Here is a 26,736-nt window from a genome sequence, read left to right on the forward strand (position 1 = left end):
GTTAAAGCCCTGCTCATTCAGAATGTCATCAGGCGTCCTAGGAGGTTGTGGCAGTCGTTGGAGAATCTGGAAAGGAGGTTGCTTAGGTGGTGTAGGTTAATGGTGGTTATGGTGCCTTTGTACCTTCAGCATGTGGAAGTATTGTGTGTGGAGTGTTGCATAATGGTTGCAACCGATGACTAGGAGTTAGGACTCCTGCATTCAACTCATGGCTCTGATGCTAGTTTCCTTTTAGGCTAATGTGTTCAAAAGTGGCCTCTGATTTTGGGTGCTTAATATGAGCCTGGTTTTCTGACAGTTCAGGCACCCCGAGCTCCAGTTGAAGTCATGGGTACTGAGCGTCCCCGGCATCTCTGACAGTTGGCTCACCTGATCTCAAGTCAGGCACCAAAAACTCTTCCCTTCCCTAGTCAGAAGCTGTTTTTCAAAATGTGGCCTCTAATATCTCTGTGCCTTGGATCCCGTCAGTAAAATAGGGATCATGACACTGACTGACCTGCTGCGGGGGGATGAGGGAGTCACTGTGAAGTTCTTGGAAGTGTAACGTGTGAGAGCCGCCCTGGAGGTCATTCATTCGGTCCCTATAATCACTCCTCTGGCTCTTGCAGCTTGTGGTTCACATTCAGAAAGGAGTGGGGTGGGGGGCCTTGAAGGCACCCGAGTCCCATTGAAATCAGTGGAAGTTAGGTGCCTAGGTGATTCCTGAGAGCCAATGGGTGTTGGCTGCTAGCTCCCTGAGGTGTTTTTGGAAACCCCACCCTACGGAAATATGCAGCTGTTTCTTCTCATATTCCCCTTCCTTTCTGTTGACCGTTTCATCCCCTCTCCTAGCCCTGTCTCACTCCCCTGCTGTCTCTTCCCCTAGATTTGGACATGGCCAGAGAACCCAAGCCGAGCCGAGCCAGGCCTGGACAGAAGCGGCAGCATGGCGGCACCCTGTACCAGTGAGTCTGCGTGGCACATTGTGTTCTGGTGGGCGTGGGGGTGTTGTGCTAAGTGGTGCTTGCTTTTGGGCCTGGGGATTATCCTCAGTAGTGTTGGGAGAGCGTCAGAGTGTCTCTCGTGGGACAAGACCTCTGCCCCGATGGTCTCTCTTCTCCCGCCAGCACTCCTCCCCATATCCCATCTTCTTCTGCTCTTCACTCAGCCAGACCCTGCTCCCTCCCTTGAGCTCCAGGTTCTCCTTCCATAGCCCAGAAGGCCCCCTGGCAGGGCATTTAACTCTGTCTGTCTGCTGGGCTCTGGATGATGTCTCTAGTCGCACCACAGGTGACTCCCAGAATGCATTGCGTCCCACTGGGGGGCTGGAAGGGGTGGGGTGGCAGGTGTACCAGCTGAGATGGGGAGATCTGCTGACCTGCTGAAACGCCATGATGGCACGAGGCCTGCTGTCACAGTCACTCAGACTCATGTTTTCACACCTCAGATAAAGTGTCCTAATTACCCATGATCCTCTACTACACCCACAGTATCAGCCTTGCTCTCTAGTGGCCGGGGAGCTGAGTGACAGAGACTCTCTGTGAGCTCACAGGGGAGCTGGTGCTTTGGGCACCTTCATGTCCCAGTTGGGGCAGATTCCTTGCGCCGCTCTCCTTGGGGGCGGTCAGGGGGCAGATTCCTTGTGCCGCTTTCCCGGGGGGTGGGGCAGGGGCGGTTTCCTCGCACCCCTCTCCATGGCTGTCAGAAGGCTGTGTCTCAATGGAAATTAGAAGCTCTAAAGGTTAATCTGCTTTAGAAATATTACGCTGAAATTCACCATCCCAGCCTTGCAAATGATTTTCTGGAGACATTGGTCCCTCTGAGGAAACTGCAGGGAATTGAACTGAGGAACACAGGTGTTGCCAGACTTGCTCAGACCCAGAGTCATAAGAATGGCCATACTGGGTCAGATCAAAGGTCCATCTAGCCCAGTATCCTGTCTTCTGACAGTGGCCAATGCCAGGTGCCCCAGAGGGAATGAACAGAACAGGTCATCATCAAGTGATCCATCTCTCATTGCCCATTCCCAGCTTCTGGCAAACAGAGGCTAGGGACACCATCCCTGCCCATCCTGGCTAATAGCCATCAATGGACCTGTCCTCCATGAACTTACCTAGATTTTTTTTTTTTTTAAACTCTGTAATAGTCTTGGCCTTCACAACATCCTAGGGCAAAACGTTCCACAGGTTGACTGTGTGTTGTGTGAAAAAAATACTTCCTTTTGTTTGTTTTAAATCTGCTGCCTATTAATGTCATTTGGTGACCCCCTAGTTCTTGTGTTATAAGAAGGAGTAAATAACACTTCCTTATTTACTTTCTCCACACTAGTCTTGATTTTATATTTATATTACCTTGCAGCCTAAAGTTGGCCTCCAGGACCTCTCTCCTGTCCTTCCCTATGTCATTGATATCTACATGTACCACGACCACTGGCTCTTCCCCAGCACTATACATAAGTCTGTCTAGATATCTCGAGAGATCTGTAGCTTTCGCACCTGCCATCTAGTTCAATACCCTGCCTCCCAAGGTGGCCAGCACCATATGGTGGAAATCATAGCAAAGCATCTACCTTTCCCTCCCATGTCGTTAGGCCTTTTGCTGAAGGGGTAACTCCTACTGCAGCACCAAATTGACTGTAACAATTACTCCCTCATGGGAGAGCAGAGGGCCCGACACCAAGAGCCTGGCTCGACTCCCCTGCAAGGAGACAGGCAAGTTGGGCAGCCACTGACTTTGCCGATTAAATTGCAACAAGTCAGCACTCTCCCGAAGGAGCAGAGCTGGGATCCAGGGAATGTAGCGTGTGGAGCGGGAGGGACATTGCCAGCTGGCCAGAGCTCTGTCTTGCTAATTGTTCTGTCAGTTGCCATGGGGATGGTGCCGCAGCCTGCTGGGATGAAGGCAAGGAGGGGGACCTCCCTGGCTACATGAGATCCATTGCTGCTGCTTGCCCCCCATCTGCAGCTTATTGCTCAGCAGGCTGCATCTGGGTCACCCCACTTTGAGGAGCTCACAACATGGCTCACAACATCCTGCTCACAACATGGCTCATTTATAGTGCAATACAGTGGCAGGTAACGCTCAGCAGTGCCTTGTACAGATGAGGAAACTGAGTCAGAGAGGGGCCAAGGGACTTGGCCAAGAGCACAAGTCAAGTCAGTGGCAGAGCCAAGGGTAGAATCTAGGTCCCCAGGCTCATGCCCCATCCAGTGGCTCATACTGGCTCCATATGCTGCATTTCAGTGGGGCAAGTTGTGTGGTTGAGTGTTTGGGACCCAGGTCTAGGTGCTGGCTCTGCTGCTGTGTAACTGTGGCTGAGTAATTGCCTCTGTTTCCTCTCCCACCTATGCAGAGCTTGTCTCTGCAGATGGCAAGCTCTTTGGAGCCAGGCCTCTCTCTCATTGAGTTTGTACAGTACCTAGCGTGATGGGGCCCCAATCTGGCACCGGGCCTCTAGATGCCATTATTATTCAGTACGTGAATCCTATCGCTGGCTACAGTAATGCACAGAGCACCCCAGTTTGTATGGAAGGACACTCCAAACCTTGCAGTTCTCCTGACATAGCCACTAGCCTGTGCATGTTCCCTCTCTGCAGCTCTTAGGGAGCCTGCAGAAACATCCGGCCTTTTAGGGGCCTATGCACACTGCCTACACTTCCAGGCCTCTCACTGATTCATTATTATATATCGAGAGTTGCCAAGGATGCTTGCCACCGTACCTACAAGGAGACATAGGCCTGCCCCTGGGGCTCCCTAGCTAAGTCAGGCAGACAGTATAGTTTGCCTGTTGTGCACGTTGTGAAGCATGTGATTGTCTTACTTCCCTCTGAGGGTTAATGCTGTTGACAGCATGAAGCTGAATGAAGCAAAATACTCTGCGCAGGGGGAATCACTGTTGCATTAACCAGGAATCAAACCCAGGCCTCCCACATGGCAGACTTCTACTGCTGAGCCAACAATGCTGAGAAGCTCCCACTGCTCCCACCTCGCCCAGCCATTCTTTCTCTTGTGTAGTACCAGTCTGTTTGCAGCTTTTCACATCAGTCTGTTTGCAGCTTTTCATGTCAGTCCACTACCATGGGGTGTCCGTTTCAGTAGCAGAGGGAGTTGGGGGTGTTGGAGCAGATGGGGGAGAAAGAATGGCCAGGAGAGGTGCTGAGCCAGTGAGACTGGAGTAATGCAGCTCTAGCATGCTCCTGGTTTGAGAGGGTCTCTCCCCTGCCCCCTCCATTTCAGGAGTGTGAGTGACTGCAATCAGTCCAGTGCCACTGAAATGACATCCGCAAAGTGATGGGGAATTTTAGCATGCAGAGCTATTCCAAATTGCAGTGGTAATCACCACTCCATACATCACTCCCCTATGTGTCAGGCAAGGAATGCACTACCAAATCCCCAGTGCTCCCTGCAAAATGCCCCATGTTTCTGGTTGCTGTTTTTATGAGCTAAAGCAGTGGTTCTCAAACTTTTGTCCTGGTGACCCTTTCACATAGCAGGCCTCTAATTTGACCCCCCCTTATAAATTAAAAACACTTTTTAATATATTTAACACCATTATAAATGCTAGAGGCAAAGCTGGGTTTGGGGTTGACTGCTCACGACCCACTGAGGGGTTTGAGAAGCCCTGAGCTAAAGGAATAATCACCCACAACCTCACCCTCTGCCCTGAGTCTCACGTTTTCTCTTTCTTTCTTCGGGTTCCTTGCCCACTTCTCCCTTTTGACAGGCCTTGTTGTGTCTGTCAGAATTACAGATTTACAAACCCGTTATCCAGCTGAAATCCTCTTTAGATGCTGTCGCAAAATGCAGCCACCTTTTGTTCCTGCACTTTTAAAAAATTAAAATAGGGTGGAAAAAAATCAGCGCAGGCCTTGGCTGGGAGTCAAACCCAGGCCTCTTGCAGGACAGGTGAGAATTCTACCACTGCCGGAGCGGGCTGACCGCAACCCCAGGGCTTAGCCGTGAGGATTTGTGTGTCCACAATTTTTGTCCAGCTCAGCTGCAGTGATGCTGCCATTCCAGCAGCAGGGCTAGGAGCTGGGTTCTTTGTGCGGGGAGGGAGAAAACGTATCATTCCATTTAAAGTATCCTGTTTTGCTTGTGCTTGTTCATTCTCAAGGACACAGGCTGCTTGGGAAGTGGCTCATGGTACAGCGAGCCCTGTAAGAAATGGCCTGGAGGGGTGCCTGAGGAGAGGCAGTTACTTGCGGGTTCTGCCCTGTTTTACTGCCGTTTGACAAAGCAGCGTTGGGATTACAAAGAGCTCCATTTTCTGGGGAGCAGATTAGAGGGGGTGGAGTTCTTTCTTTCTTTATTTATTTTACAAAAATGATTTGGCTGTTGTTGCTTTACTGAGTGGCTGGTCTGGGAGGACTAAGCAGGGGCAACAAGGTGGGTTTTCTGTACACTTCAAGCTTGTGCTATCTCCAGCCAGCTGTGATCTAATCACGCAGCAAATGGAATTGCTGCCAGGCTCTGGCATGGGAAGCTACATTGTTATCTTTGCTGCCAGGCTTGTGTTTCAGCATGGTGCTGCAAGGGGCCTGCCCAGCTTTCCTGGCCAGTGTGGTAGAATCATAGAACCACAGGGTTAGAAGGGACCCCAAGGATCATGTAATCTAACCCGCTGTCAAGATGCAGGATTTGTTGTGTCCAAACCATCCTTTTGAAAACCTCCAGTGAAGGAGCTTCCACAACCTCCTTAGGCATCTGTTCCATTGGCCTACTGCTCTTACAGATACAAATTTTTTCCTGAGATTCAATCTAAATCTGCTGTGCTGTAGTTTGAACCCATTGACTCTCGTCCTGCCCTCTGGGGCAAGAGAGTACAATGTTTCTCCATCTTTTTATGGCAGCCTTTCAAGTATTTGAAGACTACTATCATGTCCTCCCTCAATCTCCTCTTTTCCAAACTAAACATACCCTGTTCCTTCAGTCTTTGCTCATAGGACTTGCATTCCTTCTCTTTGAACATCTTTGTCGCTTACCTCTGGATCCTTTTCAGTTTCTCCACATCCTTTCTATACATTGGTGACCAAAACTAAACACAGCACTCCAGCTGAGGCCTAACCAGTGCTGAATAGTGTGGTACTATCATCTCCCATGCTATGCCTCTGTTAATGCAACCTAAAATTGCATTTGCTTTTTTTGCCACCACAACTTCCAGATGTTTCTCAGCAGTGCTGTTGCCAAGCCAATTATTCTCCCTTTCTGTATTTGTGCATTTGGTTTTTCTTCCCTAAGTGTAGCACCTTACATTTGTCTTTGTTGAATTTCATGTTGTTGTCTATAGCCCAGTTCTCCAGTTTATCAAGATCTCTCTGAATTTTGTTTTATCCTCCAAAGTGTTGGCAATTCTACCCACAGCTCTGTGTCATCTGCACGTTTGATCAGTATGCTCTCTATTCCCACATCCTGGTCATTTAATACAGATGTTAAACAACACCGAACCCAGAACAGATCCCTGTGGAACCCCACTTGAGACCTCCCTCCACCTGACATCATTCCATTAATAGTTACTCTTTGTTTGCAGTTGTTTAACCAATTATGTATCCACTTAATGTGAGTTCTGCTAAACCCGCATTTCTCCAGCTAACTTATCAGAATGTCATGTGGGACTGTGTCAAAAGCCTTGCTGAAGTCCAGGTATATTATGTCCACCGCATTCCTCCTATCCACCAAACCAGTTACCCTGTCAAAGAAGGAAATCCATGCTGGTTTGGCATGATTTGTTCTTGGTAAATCTGTGCTGGCTGCTAGTGATCACCCCTTCGTCCCTCCGCTATTGGCAAATGGAATGCTTTATACATTGCTCTAGTAGCTTCATAGGTATCGAGGTCAGACTGACTGGTCTATAGTTCCCTAGCTCCTCCTTTTGCCCCTTTTTAAAGTTGGGCACCACGTTAGCCCTTCTCCAGTCTTCCGGGACCTCTCCTGTCATCCAAGAATTTGCAAATATTTTTGCCAGTGGCTCCGAGATTTCTTTAGCTAATTCTTTCAGTACCCTCGGGAGAATAGCATCAGGCCCTGCTGACTTGAATTCATTCAGATTGGTCAGAAGATGTCTGATGTGTTCTTTACTTATCACTTGGTGAGGGATCTCTTGATGATTACCTGTTCTGTTGGTTCCCTCTGGGGCACCAGGCATTGGCCACTGTCAGAAGACATGATACTGGGCTAGATGGACCTTTGGTCTGACCCAGTATGGACTTTCTTATGTTCATATGTTGTTGATCTGCATCTTATCATCTTCCCTTACCAGGTCACCTTCTCCACTGAGCAGTGGACCCACACCGTCCCTGATCTTTTTTGTCTGACATATTTGAAGAACCCCTTGTTGTCTCTAACATTCCTTGCTAGCTGTAATTCATTCCTCACCTTGGCTTTCCTGATTTTGTCCCTTCTCGCTTGTGCTATTCCCATGTATACTTCCTTGGTGACATGCCCCTCCTTCCATTTCCTGTATGTGTCCCTTTTGGTTTTTAGATCGCTAAAAAGCTTCTTGTACAGCCACATTGGCCTCCTGTGGCTTTTCTTATCTTTCCTCTGCGTCGGAATTGCTTGATGGTGAGCCTCTAGTATTACATCTTTTAAGAATTGCCAGCCCCCTTTGACTCTTTTTCTTCCTAATTGGTCTTTTCATGGGCCCTTGCCTACTATTTCTCTGAGTTGGTTGAAATGCACCTTTCTGAAATCCAGTGTCCTTGTTTTGCTGGTCTCATGTCTTCCTTTCCATAGGATCTTGAATTCTATCAGAGCATGATCACTTCCTCCCAAGTTCCTGACCACCTTCACAACTAATTCATCCCTGTAGGTCAAAACTAGATCCAAAATGGATGGACCCTGTAGTTGTTTCCTCAACTTTCTGAGTCTGAAAGCTGTCTCCTGCACAGGCTAAGAACTTGCAAGACATACTATGCTTTTCTGTAATAGTCTTCCAACAGATATCCAGGAAGTTAAAATCCTCCATTGTTGCTAGCTCATTGTGTGTTAGTTAATCTTGTTACCTGCTTGTAGAATTACTCATCCACTTCCTTTTCCTGACTGGGTGGTCTATAATAGACCCCCCTGCCCACCACATCACTACTATTCTTTTCCCTTGTTATCCTCACCCAGAGACTCTCAGTAGGTGTGTTGCTCACTTTCCCTTGGAGTAAGTGGATACATTCTTGATGTACAGCGCAACACCTCCTCCTTTCCCCCCCTTTTGGAGCAAGCAATGTCCCTCAATGTTGGTACTCCAATCATGGGAGTTGTCCCTCCAAGTCTCTGCAGTGCCGATTAAGTCATAATTTTCTTCATATACCATGACTTCCAGTTCATTCTGCTTGTTTCCCTTATGCCTCACATTTGTGTGCAGATATCGAAGATGTTCTGCAGATATTCCCTGTTGCTTTTCTTTTTGCTTTTTTAATGCAGTTATTATATCTAGTTCTTTCTTCAGAAATTAGCTCCTTCCCCTCGTCGTCATTACTTGAGCCTGGATGCTCATTGCCGGGGTTTTGTCACCATCCCCCACAGGACCACGTTTAAAGCTCTCCTTATTAGGTTAGCCAGACAATGTCCAAAGATGCTCCTCCCAGCATTTGACAGATGGAGCCCATCCCAGTACAGAAATCCTCTTTCCGGGAACATCAGCTCGTTGTCAAAGAACTCAAAGCCCTGACATCACCTGTGTAGCCACGCTCTTACCTCCACGATTCGATGGGCCCTGCCCAGGCCTTTTCCTTCAATGGGGAGGATGGACGAGAACCCCACTGGCACCCCAAACTCTCTGATCCTTCTTCCCAGAGCCACATAGTCTGCAGTAGTCGGTGCCTTAGATTGCTGGCATTAGGACAGAGCGGCCCAGCTATCAGCAGTGTCTCCTCACTGGCCCCCCTCCCAGCTGGGAGTGAAATCACTCTGGCTGCTGCGTAAGCCATCCCATTGCCAAACTCCATTGCAGAGCTGGGAGAGACAATGGTTCCCACTTCCCTTTAGCAGTGTTTGTTCATTGTAACATGTTGGTTGCACTGTGTAGCTACAGATGGGCTTTCTGGGCTCTATCCTACAAAGCGCCTAGTGGTCTGGCCCCGATCCTGCAGAGGGTTTAAGCACATGCACATGGATGGAGCCCTCGAGCAACTGCTTTGCTTCTGGGCTGCTCCAACAGGAGGCTCTGCAGAGAGTGGTTTCAGAGTGCTGGCTGGGAGGGAATCCAGCCACTTCAGTCCCAGCCTCTCTCAGCAGCAGCCGCTGGAGAGAATGCTGATGTGGGTCTGGCTCTACAGTCACACAGCTGGAGGCAAAGTAGGAGATGTTATAGCAGATCAAACTAATGGAGCCTGTTGCCTAAGTGCTAGCAGGAGGTGCTGTAGAGAACGGAGTAGCCAGAGGGAGTGCATGGGAGCTCCTGGCTTCTCGGTCCCCTCCTGTGTGACTCTAGCTTCCAAATAAAGTGCAATAAACTGTGGCCGGAATTCTAAATCCCAGGCTGCTCCCTGACCATGAGCACACTTTCCCTTTCCTTCAGCCTGTTGGGAGAACATTGCCGGGAGGTGGGACATGACTTTTTGGTAGAACTGGATGCTGTAGGCGTGGATCTGAAGGACTAACTATCCCTATAAGAACAGGCCAGAGAGAGAAGGGAGCAGCAGATCCCCCTGATGGAAACTTGGAAAACAAAAGGGCCTGAACAAAGAGTCCTGAAATAACTCCAGGTGCAAACAATAGCAGCAGTGGCAGTGTTTCCTGCATTCCTGGCAGCTGCTCTCCCCTCTGCTGCCAAAGAGTTGCTGCACTGTGCCTTTAAAAGGAGGGCTGTTGCTATTGTTGTCTGTTGGACCAGCATGAACCATTCCTGAAACCCTCTAAAATACCACAGCCTCCTGCGACCTGAAATCCAGAACCAACCACGTCCTCTGAGCAAGGCAGGAAGGGTAGCCAACTGCTCCCTCCACCACAGGGTGCATTTGGTCGATGCACAGTGCTCTTCAGCTACAGAGCAAGCTGATCAGTTCTCCAGGGCTGCTGTACGTACTCCAGGCTGGGCTCTAGGGCTTTGGGTGACGGTTCTCAGGGAGTGGGGTTGATGATTCTCCCTTTGGAGTCAGAGCCAAACCCGCTGCCCCCACCCCAGGTCGCTAGGGACTGAGAACCAGGGAAGAGTATAAAAATATTGCTCGGGCATGTAGGAATGAAATCAGGGGGGCCAAATCGCACCTGGAGCTGCAGCCAGCAAGAGATGTCAAGAGTAACAAGAAGGGTTTCTTCAGGTATGTTGGCAACAAGAAGAAAGCCAAGGAAAGTGTGGGCCCCTTACTGAATGAGGGAGGCAACCTAGTGACAGAGGACGTGGAAAAAGCTAATGTACTCAATGCTTTTTTTGCCTCTGTCTTCACTAACCAGGTCAGCTCCCAGACTGCTGCGCTGGGCATCACAGTATGGGGAGTAGATGGCCAGCCCTCTGTGGAGAAAGAGGTGGTTAGGGACTATTTAGAAAAGCTGGACGTGCACAAGCCCATGGGGCCGGATGAGTTGCATCTGAGAGTGCTAAAGGAATTGGTGGCTGTGATTGCAGAGCCATTGGCAATTATCTTTGAAAACTCGTGGCGAACGGGGGAAGTCCCGGAAGACTGGAAAAAGGCTAATGTAGTGCCAATCTTTAAAAAAGGGAAGAAGGAGGATCCTGGGAACTACAGGCCAGTCAGCCTCACCTCAGTCCCTGGAAAAATCATGGAGCAGGTCCTCAAAGAATCAATCCTGAAGCACTTACATGAGAGGAAAGTGATCAGGAACAGTCAGCATGGATTCACCAAGGGAAGGTCATGCCTGACTAATCTAATCGCCTTCTATGATGAGATTACTGGTTCTGTGGATGAAGGGAAAGCAGTGGATGTATTGTTTCTTGACTTTAGCAAAGCTTTTGACACGGTCTCCCACGGTATTCTTGTCAGCAAGTTAAAAGAAGTATGGGCTGGATGAATGCACTATAAGGTGGGTAGAAAGTTGGCTAGATTGTCGGGCTCAATGGGTAGTGATCAATGGCTCCATGTCTAGTTGGCAGCCGGTGTCAAGTGGAGTGCCCCAGGGGTCGGTCCTGGGGCCGGTTTTGTTCAATATCTTCATAAATGATCTGGAGGATGGTGTGGCTTGCACTCTCAGCAAATTTGCGGATGATACTAAACTGGGAAGAGTGGTAGATACGCTGGAGGGCAGGGATAGGATACAGAGGGACCTAGACAAATTGGAGGATTGGGCCAAAAGAAATCTGATGAGGTTCAATAAGGATAAGTGCAGGGTCCTGCACTTTAGACGGAAGAACCCAATGCACAGTTACAGACTAGGGACCAAATGGCTAGGCAGCAGTTCTGCGGAAAAGGACCTAGGGGTGACAGTGGACGAGAAGCTGGATATGAGTCAGCAGTGTGCCCTTGTTGCCAAGAAGTCCAATGGCATTTTGGGATGTATAAGTAGGGGCATAGCCAGCAGATCGAGGGATGTGATCTTGCCCCTCTATTCAGCATTGGTGAGGCCTCGTCTGCAGTACTGTGTCCAGTTTTGGGCCCCACACTACAAGAAGGATGTGGATAAATTGAAGAGAGTCCAGCGAAGGGCAACAAAAATGATTAAGGGTCTGGAACACATGAGTTATGAGGAGAGGCTGAGGGAGCTGGGATTGTTTAGCCTGCAGAAGAGAAGAATGAGTGGGGATTTGATAGCTGCTTTCAGCTACCTGAAAGGGGGTTCCAAAGAGGATGGCTCTAGACTGTTCTCAATGGTAGCAGATGACAGAACGAGGAGTAATGGTCTCAAGTTGCAGTGGGGGAGGTTTAGGTTGGATATTAAGAAAAACTTTTTCACTAGGAGGGTGGTGAAACACTGGAATGCGTTCCCTAGGGAGGTGGTAGAATCTCCTTCCTTAAAAGTTTTTAAGGTCAGGCTTGAGAAAGCCCTGGCTGGGATGATTTAGTTGGGGATTGGTCCTGCTTTGAGCAGGGGGTTGGACTAGATGACCTCCTGAGGTCCCTTCCAACCCTGATATTCTATGATTCTATGACTGTTGGAGACACTGTCTTCTGGGCAAGGTCGTCCCCACTTGTGGTGATCAGAGGTCCCCTCGACACTTTTCCTAGAAGTCTCGGGGTCCAGGTCAAATGCCAAGGTAATAACACCTGGCACTTACATTGCTGTTGTCACCCAACGTCTCAAAGCGTTTGACAAGGAGGAATATCATTATTCCTCATTTTACAAGTGGGGAAACTGAGGCACAGAGCGAGGCCAGGACGCGCCTGCCCAGGTCACACAGCAAGTCTGGGACAAAGCAAAGAGCAGAACCCAGCCCCCTGGCTGCCTAGTTCTGTCATTTAACCATGAGACCAGGAATGGGCAACGGGTGGCCAAAGGGCTGCAGTTGGCCCCTAGACATGTTGTTTGGCCCACCAGCTAAGAGAGGAGGCAGCACTACCATATCTGCCTGGAGGGAGGGAAGGGTGAGAGGCTCTGCCAGCACCAAGTGGAAGACAGTGAAAGGAGACAAGAAGTGATTTTTCGCACTGCCCTGAGCCTGTACCTGCTGGAGCAAGAGAGTGAGGCAGCTCCCAGGTCCCAGCAGGCTCCCTCCGGGATGGCCCGGGTGGACAGTGCCCAGGGGCTACCGAACAGGGGCAGGTCAGGGGCATGGATTCGTCTCCCTTCCCAAAATCAGGGAGCTGAACACAGGCTGGCTGGTGTATGTGATGTGGCTGCGGGACTTGCTGCTCTGGCGCATTGCCCTGGGACAGCACAGCCTGCTTCCTCCTCGACCGCGACAGCCCACCAAAGGTGTGAGTGGAGTTTGTGGCTCTCTTCAGGGTTCCCATCCCTGGACCAGACCATTCTGCCACCTTGGCAGCGTCGGTAGAATGTTCTCATCTTCACATCCCACCCTGCAGGGATCACGGCACCTGGCACCGAGCTGTATCTGTCACTCCTAAGATTTTGTCTGTTCTCCCTCTCTCGGTGCTCACCCATCTCATTGCATCTGTTCATGGTATCAGGCGAAGATCTGGCCCCAGACTCCTACCTCTTTTCATGCCATGAACGCTATGCACAACCTGGACCTCCCTCCCCATTTTGTCTGATGGGGCTGCAGCTCAGCAAGGTAGTGAAGAAAGGGTCCCATGGGTTGGATGCCACTTCAGAGCACACTCCTCTATGGCCAGTCTGCCAAGTACGTTGGCCAAACCGAACAGTCTCTACGCAAAAGAATAAATGGACACAAATCAGACATCAAGTATTATAACATTCAAAAACCAGTAGGAGAACACTTCAGTCGCCCTGGACACTCAGTAACAGACTTAAAAGTAGCCATTCTTCAACCAAAAAACTTCAAAAACGGACTTCAACGAGAAACTGCAGAACTGGAATTAATTTGGAAACTGGACACCATCAAATTAGGACTGAATAAAGACGGAGTGGATGGGTCACTACAAAAACTAATTTCCCCCTGCTGATACTCACCTTCTTGTTAACTGTTTGAAATGGGCCACCTTGTTTACACTGGCCTCATTAGCACTACAAAAGTGATAATTTTCCTCCTTTGGTATTCACCCCTTCTTGTCAACTGTTGAAAATAGCGCACTTCCACCTTAACTGAATTGGCTTGTTAGTACTGACCCCCCACTTGGTAAGGCAACTCTCATCTTTTCATGTGCTGCGTATTTATACCTCCCTACCGTATTTTCAACTCCATGCATCTGATGAAGTGGGTTTTAGCCCACAGAAGCTTATGCCCAAATAAATCTGTTAGTCTCTAAAGTGCCACAAGGACTCCTTGTTGTTTTTGCTGATACAGACTAATACAGCTACCACTCTGAAACCTGTCACTTTGTAGTGGAATCTCACAACTCTCTCTGTGGCCTTGATGGACTCTCCTTTCCCAACTGGATGCCACTACAGCGGGATCCTTGGGGGGGTCAAATGTCAAATTTTCCTGCTGAAATATGGCTGTGCAGCTCATAGGGCTCTCCCCAACTCCTTCGCCTTGATTTTCATCAGCAGCCCAAGGTGCTTGTTTCAAGCGATATTTTTGGATGCTGGGGAGAGGATGCCTTTGCATCGCCTGTGGCCAGGAGAGCCACTGGAGAGCCAAGCAGCAGAGCAGGGGTGGGGAGAGGGAACGGGTCACTGTGGGGAGGGGATCTGTCTCTTACAAAGGTATGTGAAGAATGAATGAGCTACAGAGCCACATCCTGAATGCTAGAATTCAAGATCCTGAGCTGAACATCCCAGAATTTGGGGTTGTTCACCTTGGGCGCTTGGGCTTGGTCTGTGGGGAGTTTGGATCTGGAATCACTCTTCTGCTGGGTGCAGCGTAATCTGGCTCTGACCCCATCCTGGTTCAAATGTTTCCCTCCTGACGTACACAGATTGCGGGGGCGGGGCCTGGGAGGGTGTTTCCCCTCCCCCTGCTGGAAGTGTTTTGAAATGTGATTTGGAATTAAATTCTCAAGAAGGGGCCACAGGGCTTGAGGTGAGAACAGCTCAGTCTAATCGGGCCCAGAGACAGAACATCCTGGCCCATAGGCATGAGGAGAGAACAGCTCAGTCTAATGGAGACCAGGCACAGAATGCCCTTGACCCATAGGCCTGAGGCACATGGTTTGCAGAAACTAAAGAGGAAGCCTCCTCGGATTCCTGGCTGTGTTTTGTCGCCATTGCTTGAATTCCCAGCTACACTTGGGGGTGTACTGGAAATGAAATGGCAGGTGTCTTGTTTTGCTGTGTGTGCGCTCACATGTTCCAAGATTCCTTGCTGGCTGGGGAATTCCAGCTCTCATTGGCTGCCTGTAGCATGTGGATTAGAGTCCTTCCCGCACCCTGAAATAGCCGTTGGAGGCATAACGTCTAGGAGAAGGAGAGAGAAGCCCCTGGCACTATCCTGCTCTGACTTTGGAACACCGTGTCCTGGCTTCTCAAGCTTCCCCTAATGCATTGTGGTTGGGTGCGAGCGCTTCAGCAGCACTGTAGTGCAGAGGCTGCCTCTCCTGCCCTACGGGGCCAGTGCCTGTGTGACCAAGTGAGGATTTTCCCTTGTTACGTTGTATGTGAGCCTATGTGAGTTTTACTGTTTCGCATGAATACTGTGTGTGCCTCAGTTTCCCTCTGTGCTGCATCAATACATCAGTGGTGGGAATAAGGATGTGTGACTTCAGCTGAGATCTCTGGGGCAGGTGAGGCTGCTTCAGCTGCTTGCATGTATGCTATGACCAGTGCCCTTCGTAACCTGAGACCCAGGAGGGGGATGCAACCAGGTGACGACCAGGTGACTCTTTACCTGGGAAGTGAGACAAAGACCAGGAGGAGGAGCAACGGGGCAGAAGGGTGGGGCGGGGTGGGGTGTCAGAGGTCGGGTCACTGGAAGTGGACAGTCTGCTGTGGGGCACTAGAAGAGGGAGAGTCCAGGGTGTCTGGCCCAGGATTCTCCAAGATGGACTTGGCTGAAAGTCACTGATTTCTGTTCTAACAAGCTCTGTTCTATGCTGTGTTCCTGTCAACTAATAAACCCGTCTGTTCTGCATTCTGGCTGAGAGTCACTGCTGACTGTGGAGTTGCGGTGCAGGGCTCTCTGGCTCCCCCAGGAGCCCAGCCCAGGTGGACTCACTGCGGGAAGCACATGGTGGGGCAGGGATGCTGAAGGCTCCAAGGTCAGACCCAGGAAGGTGGAAGCTGTGGAAGCTTCTGCCATGGCAACAGTCTGCTCACAGAGAGGAGGCTCCCCCAGAGTCCTGACTGGCTTCGTATGGAGTAGTTCCAGAGCATCGCCCCGGGGACCCTGTGACAGTCTGTCACTGGAAGCCGTCAGTGGGTGACACGGCCCATGAAGGATCAGGGATCCCGGATATCCAGTTGGGATTTCAGCCATAAAAATAGTTCCTTGTTTACAGCTCCTAAAACCGGCTTGCAGGCCCTTTGACTTCTAATAGACACAAAGAAATTAGAGATGGAAAAATTCTCTTAAGTCACTGGTGCCTCCTGGCTGCGGCTAATGCCTATTTTAAAGGTGGGGAAACTGAGGCACAGTGACTTTTCCAAGATCACTGATTGCGTCCGTGGCAGACGCAGGACTAACCTTCCTGCCTCTCGTGGCCTAGTACAGGGGTGTGCAAACATTTTGGCCTGAGGGCGACATCGGTGTTGCAAAACTGTATGGAGGGCTGGGTAGGGAAGGCTGTGCCTCCCCAAACAGCCTGGCCCCTGCCCCCTATCCCTCCCCCTCCCACTTTGCACCCTCTGACTGCCCCCCTCAGAATCCCCGACCCATCCAACCCCCCCTGCTCACCGCCCCCTCCTGGGACCCTCGCCCCAACTGCCCCCGGGACCCCACCCCCTATCAAACCCGTCCCCTGACTGCCCCGCCCCCTAACCGCCCCCCCGCCCCCAGACAGGCCCCCCAGGACTCCCATGCCTATCCAACCCCCCCCCCGATCTGTCCCGCACAGAACCTCCCCCCCTTCCAACCTCCCCCTGCTCCCTGTCCCCTGACTGCCCCAACCCCTATCCACATCGCTGCCCCCCGACAGTGCCTCTGGGACTCCCACGCCTATCCAACCCCCCTTGCTCCCCATACCCTGACCGCACCCCCCCAACCTCTGCCCCCATCCAACCACTCCCTGTCCCCTGACTGCCCCTGGGACCCCTTGCCCCTTATCCAACTCCCCCGCTCCCTCCCCCTTACCATGCTGCTCAGAGCATTAGGAGCTTGCAGCCCTGCTGCCTGTCCGGAGCCAGCTGCACTGCCTGGCAGGAGCAGTGGGCCAGAGCGCTGGCGGTGCAGCGGGCTGAGGCTGCAGGGGAGGGGGGGACAGCGGGTGAGGGGCTGGGGGCAAGCCTCAGGGACTGGGCAGGACGGGCCCGTGGGCCTGATGTGGCCCATGGGCCATAGTTTGCCCACCTCGGGCCTAGTAGATAGGGAGAAAGAGGTGGGGCTCAATCCCAGCCTGCCCCGTCCTGGTGGGTTACTTCCTCTCTCTGTGCCTTTGTTTTCCCCTCCTTTCTGTCTTGTCTAGTTTGTCAGCTCTTTGGCTCTTGCACTGTGTTTATATGGTGTGATGCTGTGATAGAAAGGAAATAATCTAAATAGACAACAGGAGGATAACGACCCCCATTTTACAGATTCTGAACTAGCCATGGTGCCATTAAGTGACTCGCCCAAGGTCACACAGGGATTCTGTGGCACAGACAGGAGTTGAACCCACTCTCCTGAGTTCCAGGGGCCCACAAGGCTAATTCTGGCAGAAGGGTGGAGTAGCACTCGGGTCCCTGTGTCCTTCCATGCAGCATGTGTGTTCTGATGGCGGTAACTCACGGCTAAGGCTATGTTTTAGTCCCGCGTATTTTTAGTAAAGTCATGGACAGGTCACGGGTAGTAAACAAAAATTCACAGCCCATAACCTGTCCTTGACTTTTACTATATACCTCTGACTAAAACTTTGTGCTCGCTGTGGGTGCTGAGGGGGTGGCGGGCGGCGGCCTGGGACCCCCACTTGTGCTGGGGGAGGAGGGCTGGGCAGTGGCGCGTGGCCTGGGACCCCTGATGGTGCTGGAGGAGGGGGGTCAAGCAGCAGTGTCTGGCCTGGGATCCCCACTGGTGCTGGGGGAGGGAGGCCGGGTGGTGGCGCGTGACCCAGGACCTCTGCTGGTGCTGGGTGGGAGGGAGTTGGCGGGGTTGGCAGGCTCCCTGCCTGGCTCTGACTGGCATGGCCCTGCAGCTCGTAGGGGGAGGGGCAAGCCAGGGGGGCTCTGCACGCTACTCCCACCATAAGCGTTAGCTCCAGAGCTCCTGTTGGCCGGGAACCACAACCAATGGGAGCTGCGGGGGTGGAGCCTGTGGGCGCGGGCAGCACACGGAGCCCCCGGACCCCTCCGCCTAGGAGCCCCGCACAAGGTAAGCGCCTCCCCAGCCCTAAGCCCCCTCCCACACACCTACGCTACTGCTGGCCGAGGGGCTGTCCGGCTCTTGGGCAGCCCCTGAGCCAGCACTGGCCGCTGCAGAAGTCACGGAAAGTCATGGAATCCATGATCTCCGTGACAGATACGCAGCGTTACTCACGGCTCCCCAGGATGGCAGAGATACACAGTAGGGGCAGCGGAGGTGTGGGTGGCCTTTCAATCTAGAAGCACATTCTCCTGCCCAAGACAACCCACTGTGTGTGGGGACCCCTAGGACAAAGGTATGCCTGTCTCTCCAGGCTTCAAAACGTGCTTTAGCTGCAAAGAATCCATCCCAGTGACCGAGGGACACTCAGGCCATGTCTACATTACGAAATTAGGTCAAATTTCTAGAATTCGGTTTTGTAGAAAGCGTTTTTATACAGTCGATTGTGTGTCCCCCCACACAAATGCTCTAAGTGCATTTAGTTGGCGGAGTGCGTCCACCGAGGCAACCGTACAGGGGCAACTGTAGACTTCCGGAGCGGTGCACTGTGGGTAGCTATCCCACAGTTCCCACAGTCTCTGCCGCCCATTTGAATTCTGGGTAGAGATTCCAATGCCTGATGGGGCAAAAACATTGTCGTGGGTGGTTCTGGTACATATCGTCAGGCCCCCCCTTCCCACCCTCCCTCCGTGAAAGCAATGGCAGACAATTGTTTTGCGCCTTTTTTCCTGGGTTACCCATGCACACGCCATACCATGGCAAGCATGGAGCCCGCTCAGCTCACCGTCACCGTATGTCTCCTGGGTGCTGGCAGACGCGGTACTGCATTGCTACACGGCAGCCGCTCATTGCCTTTTGGCAGCAGACAGTGCAGTATGACTGGTAGCCATCGTTGACATACTCCAGGGTGCTCTTTTAACCGACCTAGGTGAGGTCAGGGGCGCCTGGGCAAACATGGGCGTGACTCAGCCAGGTCATTTCCCTTTTAAGTTTCGTCTCATGGCGTTTCAGTCATACTGCACCGTCTTTTAATGAGCAGCCAGGAGATGACGATGGCCAGCAGTCATACTGCACCATCTTCTGCTGAGCACCCAGGAGATGACAATGGCTAGCAGTCTGCTGTCAGCAAGATGTATAGAGATAGATGAAGTGGATCAAAACAAGAAATAGACCAGATTTGTTTTGTATTCATTTTCTCCGCCCTCCCTCCGTGAAATCAACGGCCTGCTAAACCCAGGGTTTTGAGTTCTGTCCATTCTGTTTCTCCTGGATTCAAAGCCACCCCCTTTGTTGATTTTAATTCCCTGTTAGCCAACCTTGTAAGCCATGTTGTCAGTCGCCCCTCCCTCTGTCAGAGCAACGGCAGACAATCGTTTCATGCCCTTTTCCCCTGGATTGCCCAAGCAGACACCATAGCACGGCAAGCATGGAGCCCTTTCAGCTCACCGCAGCAGTTATGACCATTGTAAACACCTAGCGCATTATCATGCAGTTTATGCAGAACCAGCACCTGAGAAACCAGGCGAGGAGGCGATGGCAGCGCGGTGATGAGGACATGAACACAGATTTCTTTAAAAGCGTGGTCCCCAGCAATTTGGAGATCATGGTTTTACTGGGGCAGGATCATGCTGTGGAACGCCAATTTTGGGCCCAGGAAAAAAGCACAGAGTGGTGGGACCGCATAGTGTTGCAGGTTTGGGATGATTCCCAGTGGCTCCGAAACTTTCATATGCGTAAGGGTACTTTTATGGAACTTTGTGACTTGCTTTCCCCTGCCCTAAAGCGCAAGAATACCAAGATGAGAGCAGCCCTCACAGTTGAGAAGCGAGTGGCAATAGCCCTGTGCAAGCTTGCAACGCCAGACAGCTACCGGTCAGTCGGGAATCAATTTGGAGTGGGCAAATCTACTGTGGGGATTGCTGTGATGCAAGTAGCCAGTGCAATCATTGAGCTGCTGCTATCAAAGGTAGTGACTCTGGGAAATGTGCAGGTCATACTAGATGGCTTTGCTGCAATGGGATTCCCTCACTGTCGTGGGGCTATAGACGGAACACATATCCCTATCTTCGGACCGGACCACCAGGGCAGCCAGTACATAAACCGCAAGGGGTACTTTTCAATGGTGCTGCAAACGCTGGTGGATCACAAGGGATGTTTCACCAACATCGACATGGAATGGCTGGGAAAGGTTCATGACGCTCGCGTCTTCAGGAACTCTGGTCTGTTTAAACAGCTGCAGGAAGGGATTTACTTCCCAGACCAGAAAATAACTGTTGGGGATGTTGAAATGCCTATAGTTATCTTTGGGGACCAAGCCTACTCCTTAATGCCATGGCTCATGAAGCCGTACACAGGCACCCTGGACAGTAGTCAGGAGCTGTTCAACTATAGGCTGAGCAAGTGCAGAATGGTGGTAGAGTGTGCATCTGGACGTTTAAAAGGGTCGCTGGAGCAGTTTACTGACTCGCTCAGACCTCAGCAAAAGCAATATTCCTATTGTTATTGCTGCTTGCTGTGTGCTCCACAATCTCTGTGAGAGTAAGGAGGAGACGTTTATGGCGGGGTGGGAGGTTGATGCAAATCGCCTGGCCGCTGAATACGCGCAGCCAGACACCAGGGCGGTTAGAAGAGTACAGCAGGAAGCGCTGCGCATCAGAGAAGCTTTGAAAACCAGTTTCATGACTGGCCAGGGTGCCGTGTGACACTTCTGTTTGTTTCTCCTTGATGAAAACCCACCCCCTTGGTTGCCTCTAAATTCCCTGTAAGCCACCCGCCCTCCCTCCTTTGATCACAGCTTGCTTGCAAAGGCAATAAAGTCACTATTGTTTAAAAACCATGTATTCTTTATTAATTGATTATAAAAAATCGGGAGATAACTCACAAGGTATCCCGGGTGGGGTGTGGTAGGAGAGAAGGAAAAAGGCCACTTCAAAACTTGTTGAATGCCAGCCTTCTGTTGTTTGGGCTGTCCACTGGGGTGGAGTAGCTGGGTGCCCGGAGCCTCCCCCCCAGCGTTCTTGGGCGTCTGGGTGAGGAGGCAATGGAACCTGGGGAGGAGGGAGGGCGGTTAAACAGGGGCTGCAGTGGCAGTCTGTGATCCTGCTGCCATTCATGAACCTCCACCAGATGCCAGAGCATGTCCGTTTGATCCTGCAGTAGCCCCAGCATTGCATCCTGCCTCCTCTGATCTTCCTGCCACCACCTCTCTTCACGTTCATCAGCCACTTTCCTGTACTCTGCTATTGTGTCCCTCCACGCATTCTGCTGAGCTCTGTCAGTGCCGGACGACTGCATGAGCTCAGAGAACATGTCATCAAGCGTGCGTTTTTTTTGCTGCCTTATCTGAGATAGCCTTTGGGACGGAGGAGGGAGGCTTGAAACATTTGCAGCTGCTGGAGGAAAAAAAGAGAGTGAAGTATTTTAAAAGATACATTTTACAGAACAATGGCTATACTCTTTCACGGTGAACAACACTATTCACATTACATAGCACATGTGATTTTGGTACAAGGTCACATTTTGCATCTTATATTGAGTGCTTGTGGCTTTGGTGTTCGAGATCACACACGCAGTGCCAGGCAACAGAATTCGGCTTGCAGGCGGCCACAGTAATCCATAGTCTTTCGGCTTCTGCAGCCTTCATAACAGCAGCGCCCTCCTCTCCCATACCAAGCAAAGCACGTTGTGTTGGCCATTTAGTGCTGCCGTTTTCCTGTTAACGTGCAGCAGCAGAAACCAAACTAACCCCCGCCTCCCCAATCCAATTCTCTGGGATGATCGCTTTTCCCCTCCCCCCTACCGCCTGGCTGGTATCAGGGAAGATCCCTGCTAGCCAAATGCGAACAGCTTAGCGCCAATGCGCCTCCCACCGCATGGCTGACTGTGGTGAGGATTTCTTTTCAGCCACAGGCAAACAGCCCAGTAGGAACGGCCACCTCTGAATGTCCCCTTAATTAAATTCCCCTATTTCAACCAGGTTACAATGAACAATATCACTCTCCTGAGGATAACACAGAGAGATAGGTTTCAGAGTAACAGCCGTGTAAGTCTGTATTCGCAAAAAGAAAGTACTTGTGGCACCTTAGAGACTAACCAATTTATCTGAGCATAAGCTTTTGTGAGCTACAGCTCACTTCATCGGATGCATACTGTGGAAAGTGTAGAAGATCTTTGTATATACACACAAAACATGAAAAAATACCTCCTCCCACCCCACTCTCCTGCTGGTAATAGCTTATCTAAAATGATCACTCTCCTTACAATGTGTATGATAATCAAGTTGGGCCATTTCCAGCACAAATCCAGGTTTTCTGACCCCCCCCCCCACACACACACACACAAACCCAGTCTCCTGCTGGTAATAGCTTATCTAAAGTGATCACTCTCCTTACAATGTGTATGATAATCAAGTTGGGCCATTTCCAGCACAAATCCAGGTTTTCTGACCCCCCCCCCCACACATACACACAAACCCAGTCTCCTGCTGGTAATAGCTTATCTAAAGTGATCACTCTCCTTACAATGTGTATGATAATCAAGGTGAGCCATTTCCAGCACAAATCCAGGGTTTAACAAGAACATCTGGGGGAGGGGGGGTAGGAAAAAACAAGGGGAAATAGGTTACCTTGCATAATGACTTAGCCACTCCCAGTCTCTATTCAAGCCTAAGTTAATTGTATCCAATTTGCAAATGAATTCCAATTCAACAGTTTCTCGCTGGAGATAAAGAACGGATGTTGCTTGAATGCGAGCAAACACCGGGACCATATGCTACCAGGCTTGTCATGCAATGATACCAGATTACTTGCTACTAGCAGAAAGAAAAGGAGTACTTGTGGCACCTTAGAGACTAACCAGTTTATTTGAGCATGAGCTTTCGTGAGCTACAGCTCACTTCATCGGATGCATACTGTGGAAACTGCAGAAGACATTATATATACACAGAGACCATGAAACAATACCTCCTTCCACCCCACTCTCCTGCTGGTAATAGCTTATCTAAAGTGATCATCAGGTTGGGCCATTTCCAGCACAAATCCAGGTTTTCTCACCCTCCACCCCCCCACACAAATTCACTCTCCTGCTGGTGATAGTGGTGATAGATGGTAGGACACTTTACCATGCCATACTAGTAGCAAGTTTCAGAGTAACAACCGTGTTAGTCTGTATTCGCAAAAAGAAAAGGAGTACTTGTGGCACCTTAGAGACTAACCAATTTATTTGAGCATGAGCTTTCGTGAGCTACAGCTCACTTCATCGGATGCATACTGTGGAAACTGCAGAAGACATTATATATACACAGAGACCATGAAACAATACCTCCTTCCACCCCACTCTCCTGCTGGTAATAGCTTATCTAAAGTGATCATCAAGTTGGGCCATTTCCAGCACAAATCCAGGTTTTCTCACCCTCCGCCCCCCCCCCCCCCACACAGGAGAGTGAGTTTGGGGGGGGGCAGAGGGTGAGAAAACCTGGATTTGTGCTGGAAATGGCCCAACTTGATGATCACTTTAGATAAGCTATTACCAGCAGGAGAGTGGGGTGGAAGGAGGTATTGTTTCATGGTCTCTGTGTATATATAATGTCTTCTGCAGTTTCCACAGTATGCATCCGATGAAGTGAGCTGTAGCTCACGAAAGCTCATGCTCAAATAAATTGGTTAGTCTCTAAGGTGCCACAAGTACTCCTTTTCTTTTTGTCCTACCATGGAGGACGGAATAAGGCTGCTCTCCCCAGAAACCTGCAAAGGCTTTTAGAGTACCTCCAGGAGAGCTTCATGGAGATTTCCCTGGAGGATTTCCGCTCCATCCCCAGACACATTAACAGACGTTTCCAGTAGCTGTACTGGCCACGAATGCATCCCAAGTCCTCAGGGCTACTTAATCATTAAAAAAACGCTTGCTTGTGTAATGTGTATTATATTTAAAAAGGTACACTCACCAGAGGTCCCTTCTCCAGCTTCGTTGGGTTGGTAGGTTATTTCAGTCAGGGTGATAAAAAGATCCTGGCTGTCGGGGAGAATGGTGTGCTGTGTGCTCTCCTCAAGCTCATCCTCCTCATCATCTTCCCCATCCACAAAACCATCAGGCATGGCGGAGAGTACCTTATCATCAGAGTCCACAGACAGGGGTTGGGTAGTGGTGGCGGCCCCCCCTAGAATTGCATGCAGCTCAGCGTAGAAGTGGCATGTCTAGGGCTCTGTCTCAGAGCATCTGTTTGATTCTTTGGTTTTCTGGTATGCTTGTCTGAGCTCCTTAAGTTTTACGCGGCACTGTGTTGTGTCCCTGCTATAGCCTCTGTCCCTCATGACCTCGGAGATTTTTTGAAATGTTTTGACATTTTGTCTTTTGGAACGTAGTTCTGATAGCACAGATTCCTCTCCCCATACAGCGATCAGATCCAGTACCTCCCGTTAGGTCCATGCTGGAGCTCTTTGTCGATTCTGGGACTGCATGGTCACCTGTGCTGATGAGCTCGCTTGGCCAAACAGGAAATGAGATTCAAAAGTTCCCGGGGCTTTTCCTGTGCACCTGGCCAGTGCATCCGAGTTCAGAGTGCTGTCCAGAGCGGTCACAATGGTGCACTGTGGGGTAGCTCCCGGAGGCCAATACCTTCGAATTGCGTCCACACTAACCCTAATTTGAAACGGCGATGTTGATTTCAACGCTAATCCCCTCGTTGGGGAGGAGTACAGAAATCAGTTTTAAGAGCCCTTTATGTCGAAAAAAATGGCTTCGTTGTGTGGATGGGTGCAGGGTTAATTCGATGTAACGCTGCTAAATCCAACAAACCTGTAGTGTAAACCAGGCCTCACAGTGTGTTCACTGCCTGGGGGAACAGCACAATCCACACAAGTGTGCTTGGTGCCAGCAGCTAAAACCCGTGTCCAGGAAGGGCAGAGAGTTCAGGCTTAGGCTTTGTCTACACTACCTCGCTTTTAGCGACAGCTGTGCTGCTAAAAGCTGCGCAGTGTAGCTGCTGTTTGTCGGCAGGAGAGAGCTCTCCTAATGGCAAAAAGCTTCCACCCCCCACCAGTGCCAGTGGCTTTGTCAGCAGGAGAGCACTGTTCATATCCACGCTTTACGTCGGTAAAACTTTTTTGTCATGGGGGTGGGGGGGGTTAATACCCCTGAATGACAAAAGTTTTGCCAGCGAAGTTCCAGTATAGACAAAATCTCAAACTCCTGCTCGTGGAGTCAGCCCTTCAACCACTGGAGTCCTGGCGAGAGCTATCACTTCAACCTTCTACGCTGAAGGCAGGCGATCCCAAGGAGATGAGCCACTCACTCAAGACTGCTAAGAAAAGATCTATGAGTCCCCATAGCAAGCCGCAATCGAGCAGCAAATGACCTCGAGCTCCATCAGTAGCATCGCTACTAACAGCACCGAAGCTGTGTAGAGCTGGTGGCCAGGGCCTGTGCGGTACTGAGCCGACAGAGCAAGTTGGGCTGCACAAAGGCCCGATGGGCACGGACAAAGAAGTGCTGGTACCGCGGGGACGTGAAAGCATGGAAGATCCACCCTGGGGAAGGCTATGTCGATGTGGTCATTGACATTGGCACCAGTCCTGGTGAACGTGGCACTGATGGACCATACGATTAGGTCCGTGTCTCCAATTCCGTCGGTACAAACCTCTTGGCACTGACAACCATCGGTACCGATGCCATCCACGCTGGCGGATTTCTGTTGCGCCATGGATCTCTCAGTGTCTGGCACAGCACCAGGGCTCCTCCTCAGTACCAGGGCTCCACTGCTGAGTTCTCCCAGAGCACTGGACTAAACGACAGCTCCATGCTATGCACCACTTTTCTCCACATCAGAGTCAGATAGTGAGCAAGAGCACTTGGGTTCCCACTGCTCATCCTACCCGCCATAGGAGTCCCAATTTCATCAGGGACACCAAGTGTACCGCCCGCCCGACGCTCAGCCTCCATGGTTTGGGCAGGCATGGTACCAGCCACTAGCCCCTTACCCTCAAGGGCCATACTGGGACCCCTGGCAGGCCCCGAGGCAACAAGCCTCCCATGCCCCTAGTATGGTATACCAGCAGGCAAGAACCAACTCAAAGGGTTCGGAACCTCCTGAGCACCTAGGGGAGGAAGTTGCAGCTGAGGCAGAAAGGGAAGATACCCTTCAAGCTCGTCTCTCATGGTCCTCACCTGACGAGGCAGTGATGCCCCCTCCGCCATCCATGATGGATGATTTTAAATCATTCCAGGACTTAGCTCAGGGCGTGGCAGAAGTACAAGAAGTACAAGCTTGCAAGTACAGCTACACCAAGTGACTGAGCCTCACCACAAACTGGTGGACATTCTACATTCTTCCACTTCTGCCAGAGTGGCCCTCCCAGTTAAGAGGTGCTCCTGGATCCTGCCAGAGTTATGTGGCAGACCCCTGTGTCCATCCCATTGACATGCAAGCAAGCAGACAAAAAGTATTATGTGCTGGCAAAGGGCACGGAATTTCTGTTCTCCCACCTGCCTCCCAATTCCGTCATTGTGGATGCAGTTAATTCTAGGAACTGCCAGTACCAGTTTAAATCCACCCCTTATGGCCAAGACGGGAAATGCTTGGATCTGTTTGGCAGAGAGACGTATTCATCAGCCACTCTTCAATGCCTGGTGGCTAATTACCAGGTCTTGTTGGCCAAATATGACTACCAGAATTATGTGAAACTAGGTTCTTTTATTGATCAGCTCCTGGACTCCCACAAAGACCAATTTATGGCCATAATTAACAAGGGCCAGCTGGTGGCGAAAATGTCTCTCCAGTCCGCATTAGATGCGGCACACATGGCGGCATGTTCAAGTTCCACGCCCATGATTATGAGAAGAGCCTCGTGGCTGCAGTTGTCTGCTTC

The 26,736-nt window shown here is 50.8% G+C and overlaps 1 protein-coding gene across 1 annotated transcript in view; it reads left to right on the plus strand.

Moving 5' to 3' along the window:
* The window catches only part of LOC140896087 (uncharacterized), a 53,763-nt gene that overhangs the window by 8,350 nt on the left and 18,677 nt on the right, over positions 1 to 26,736 (plus strand). The window contains exon 2 of the mRNA XM_073307190.2: positions 866 to 944. Coding sequence (XP_073163291.1) covers positions 866 to 944 — 79 coding nt within the window. The remainder of the gene's footprint in view (positions 1 to 865; positions 945 to 26,736) is intronic.

This window comes from Lepidochelys kempii, chromosome 12, assembly GCF_965140285.1.
Source record: "Lepidochelys kempii isolate rLepKem1 chromosome 12, rLepKem1.hap1, whole genome shotgun sequence".
NCBI classification, from domain to species: Eukaryota; Metazoa; Chordata; order Testudines; family Cheloniidae; genus Lepidochelys; species Lepidochelys kempii.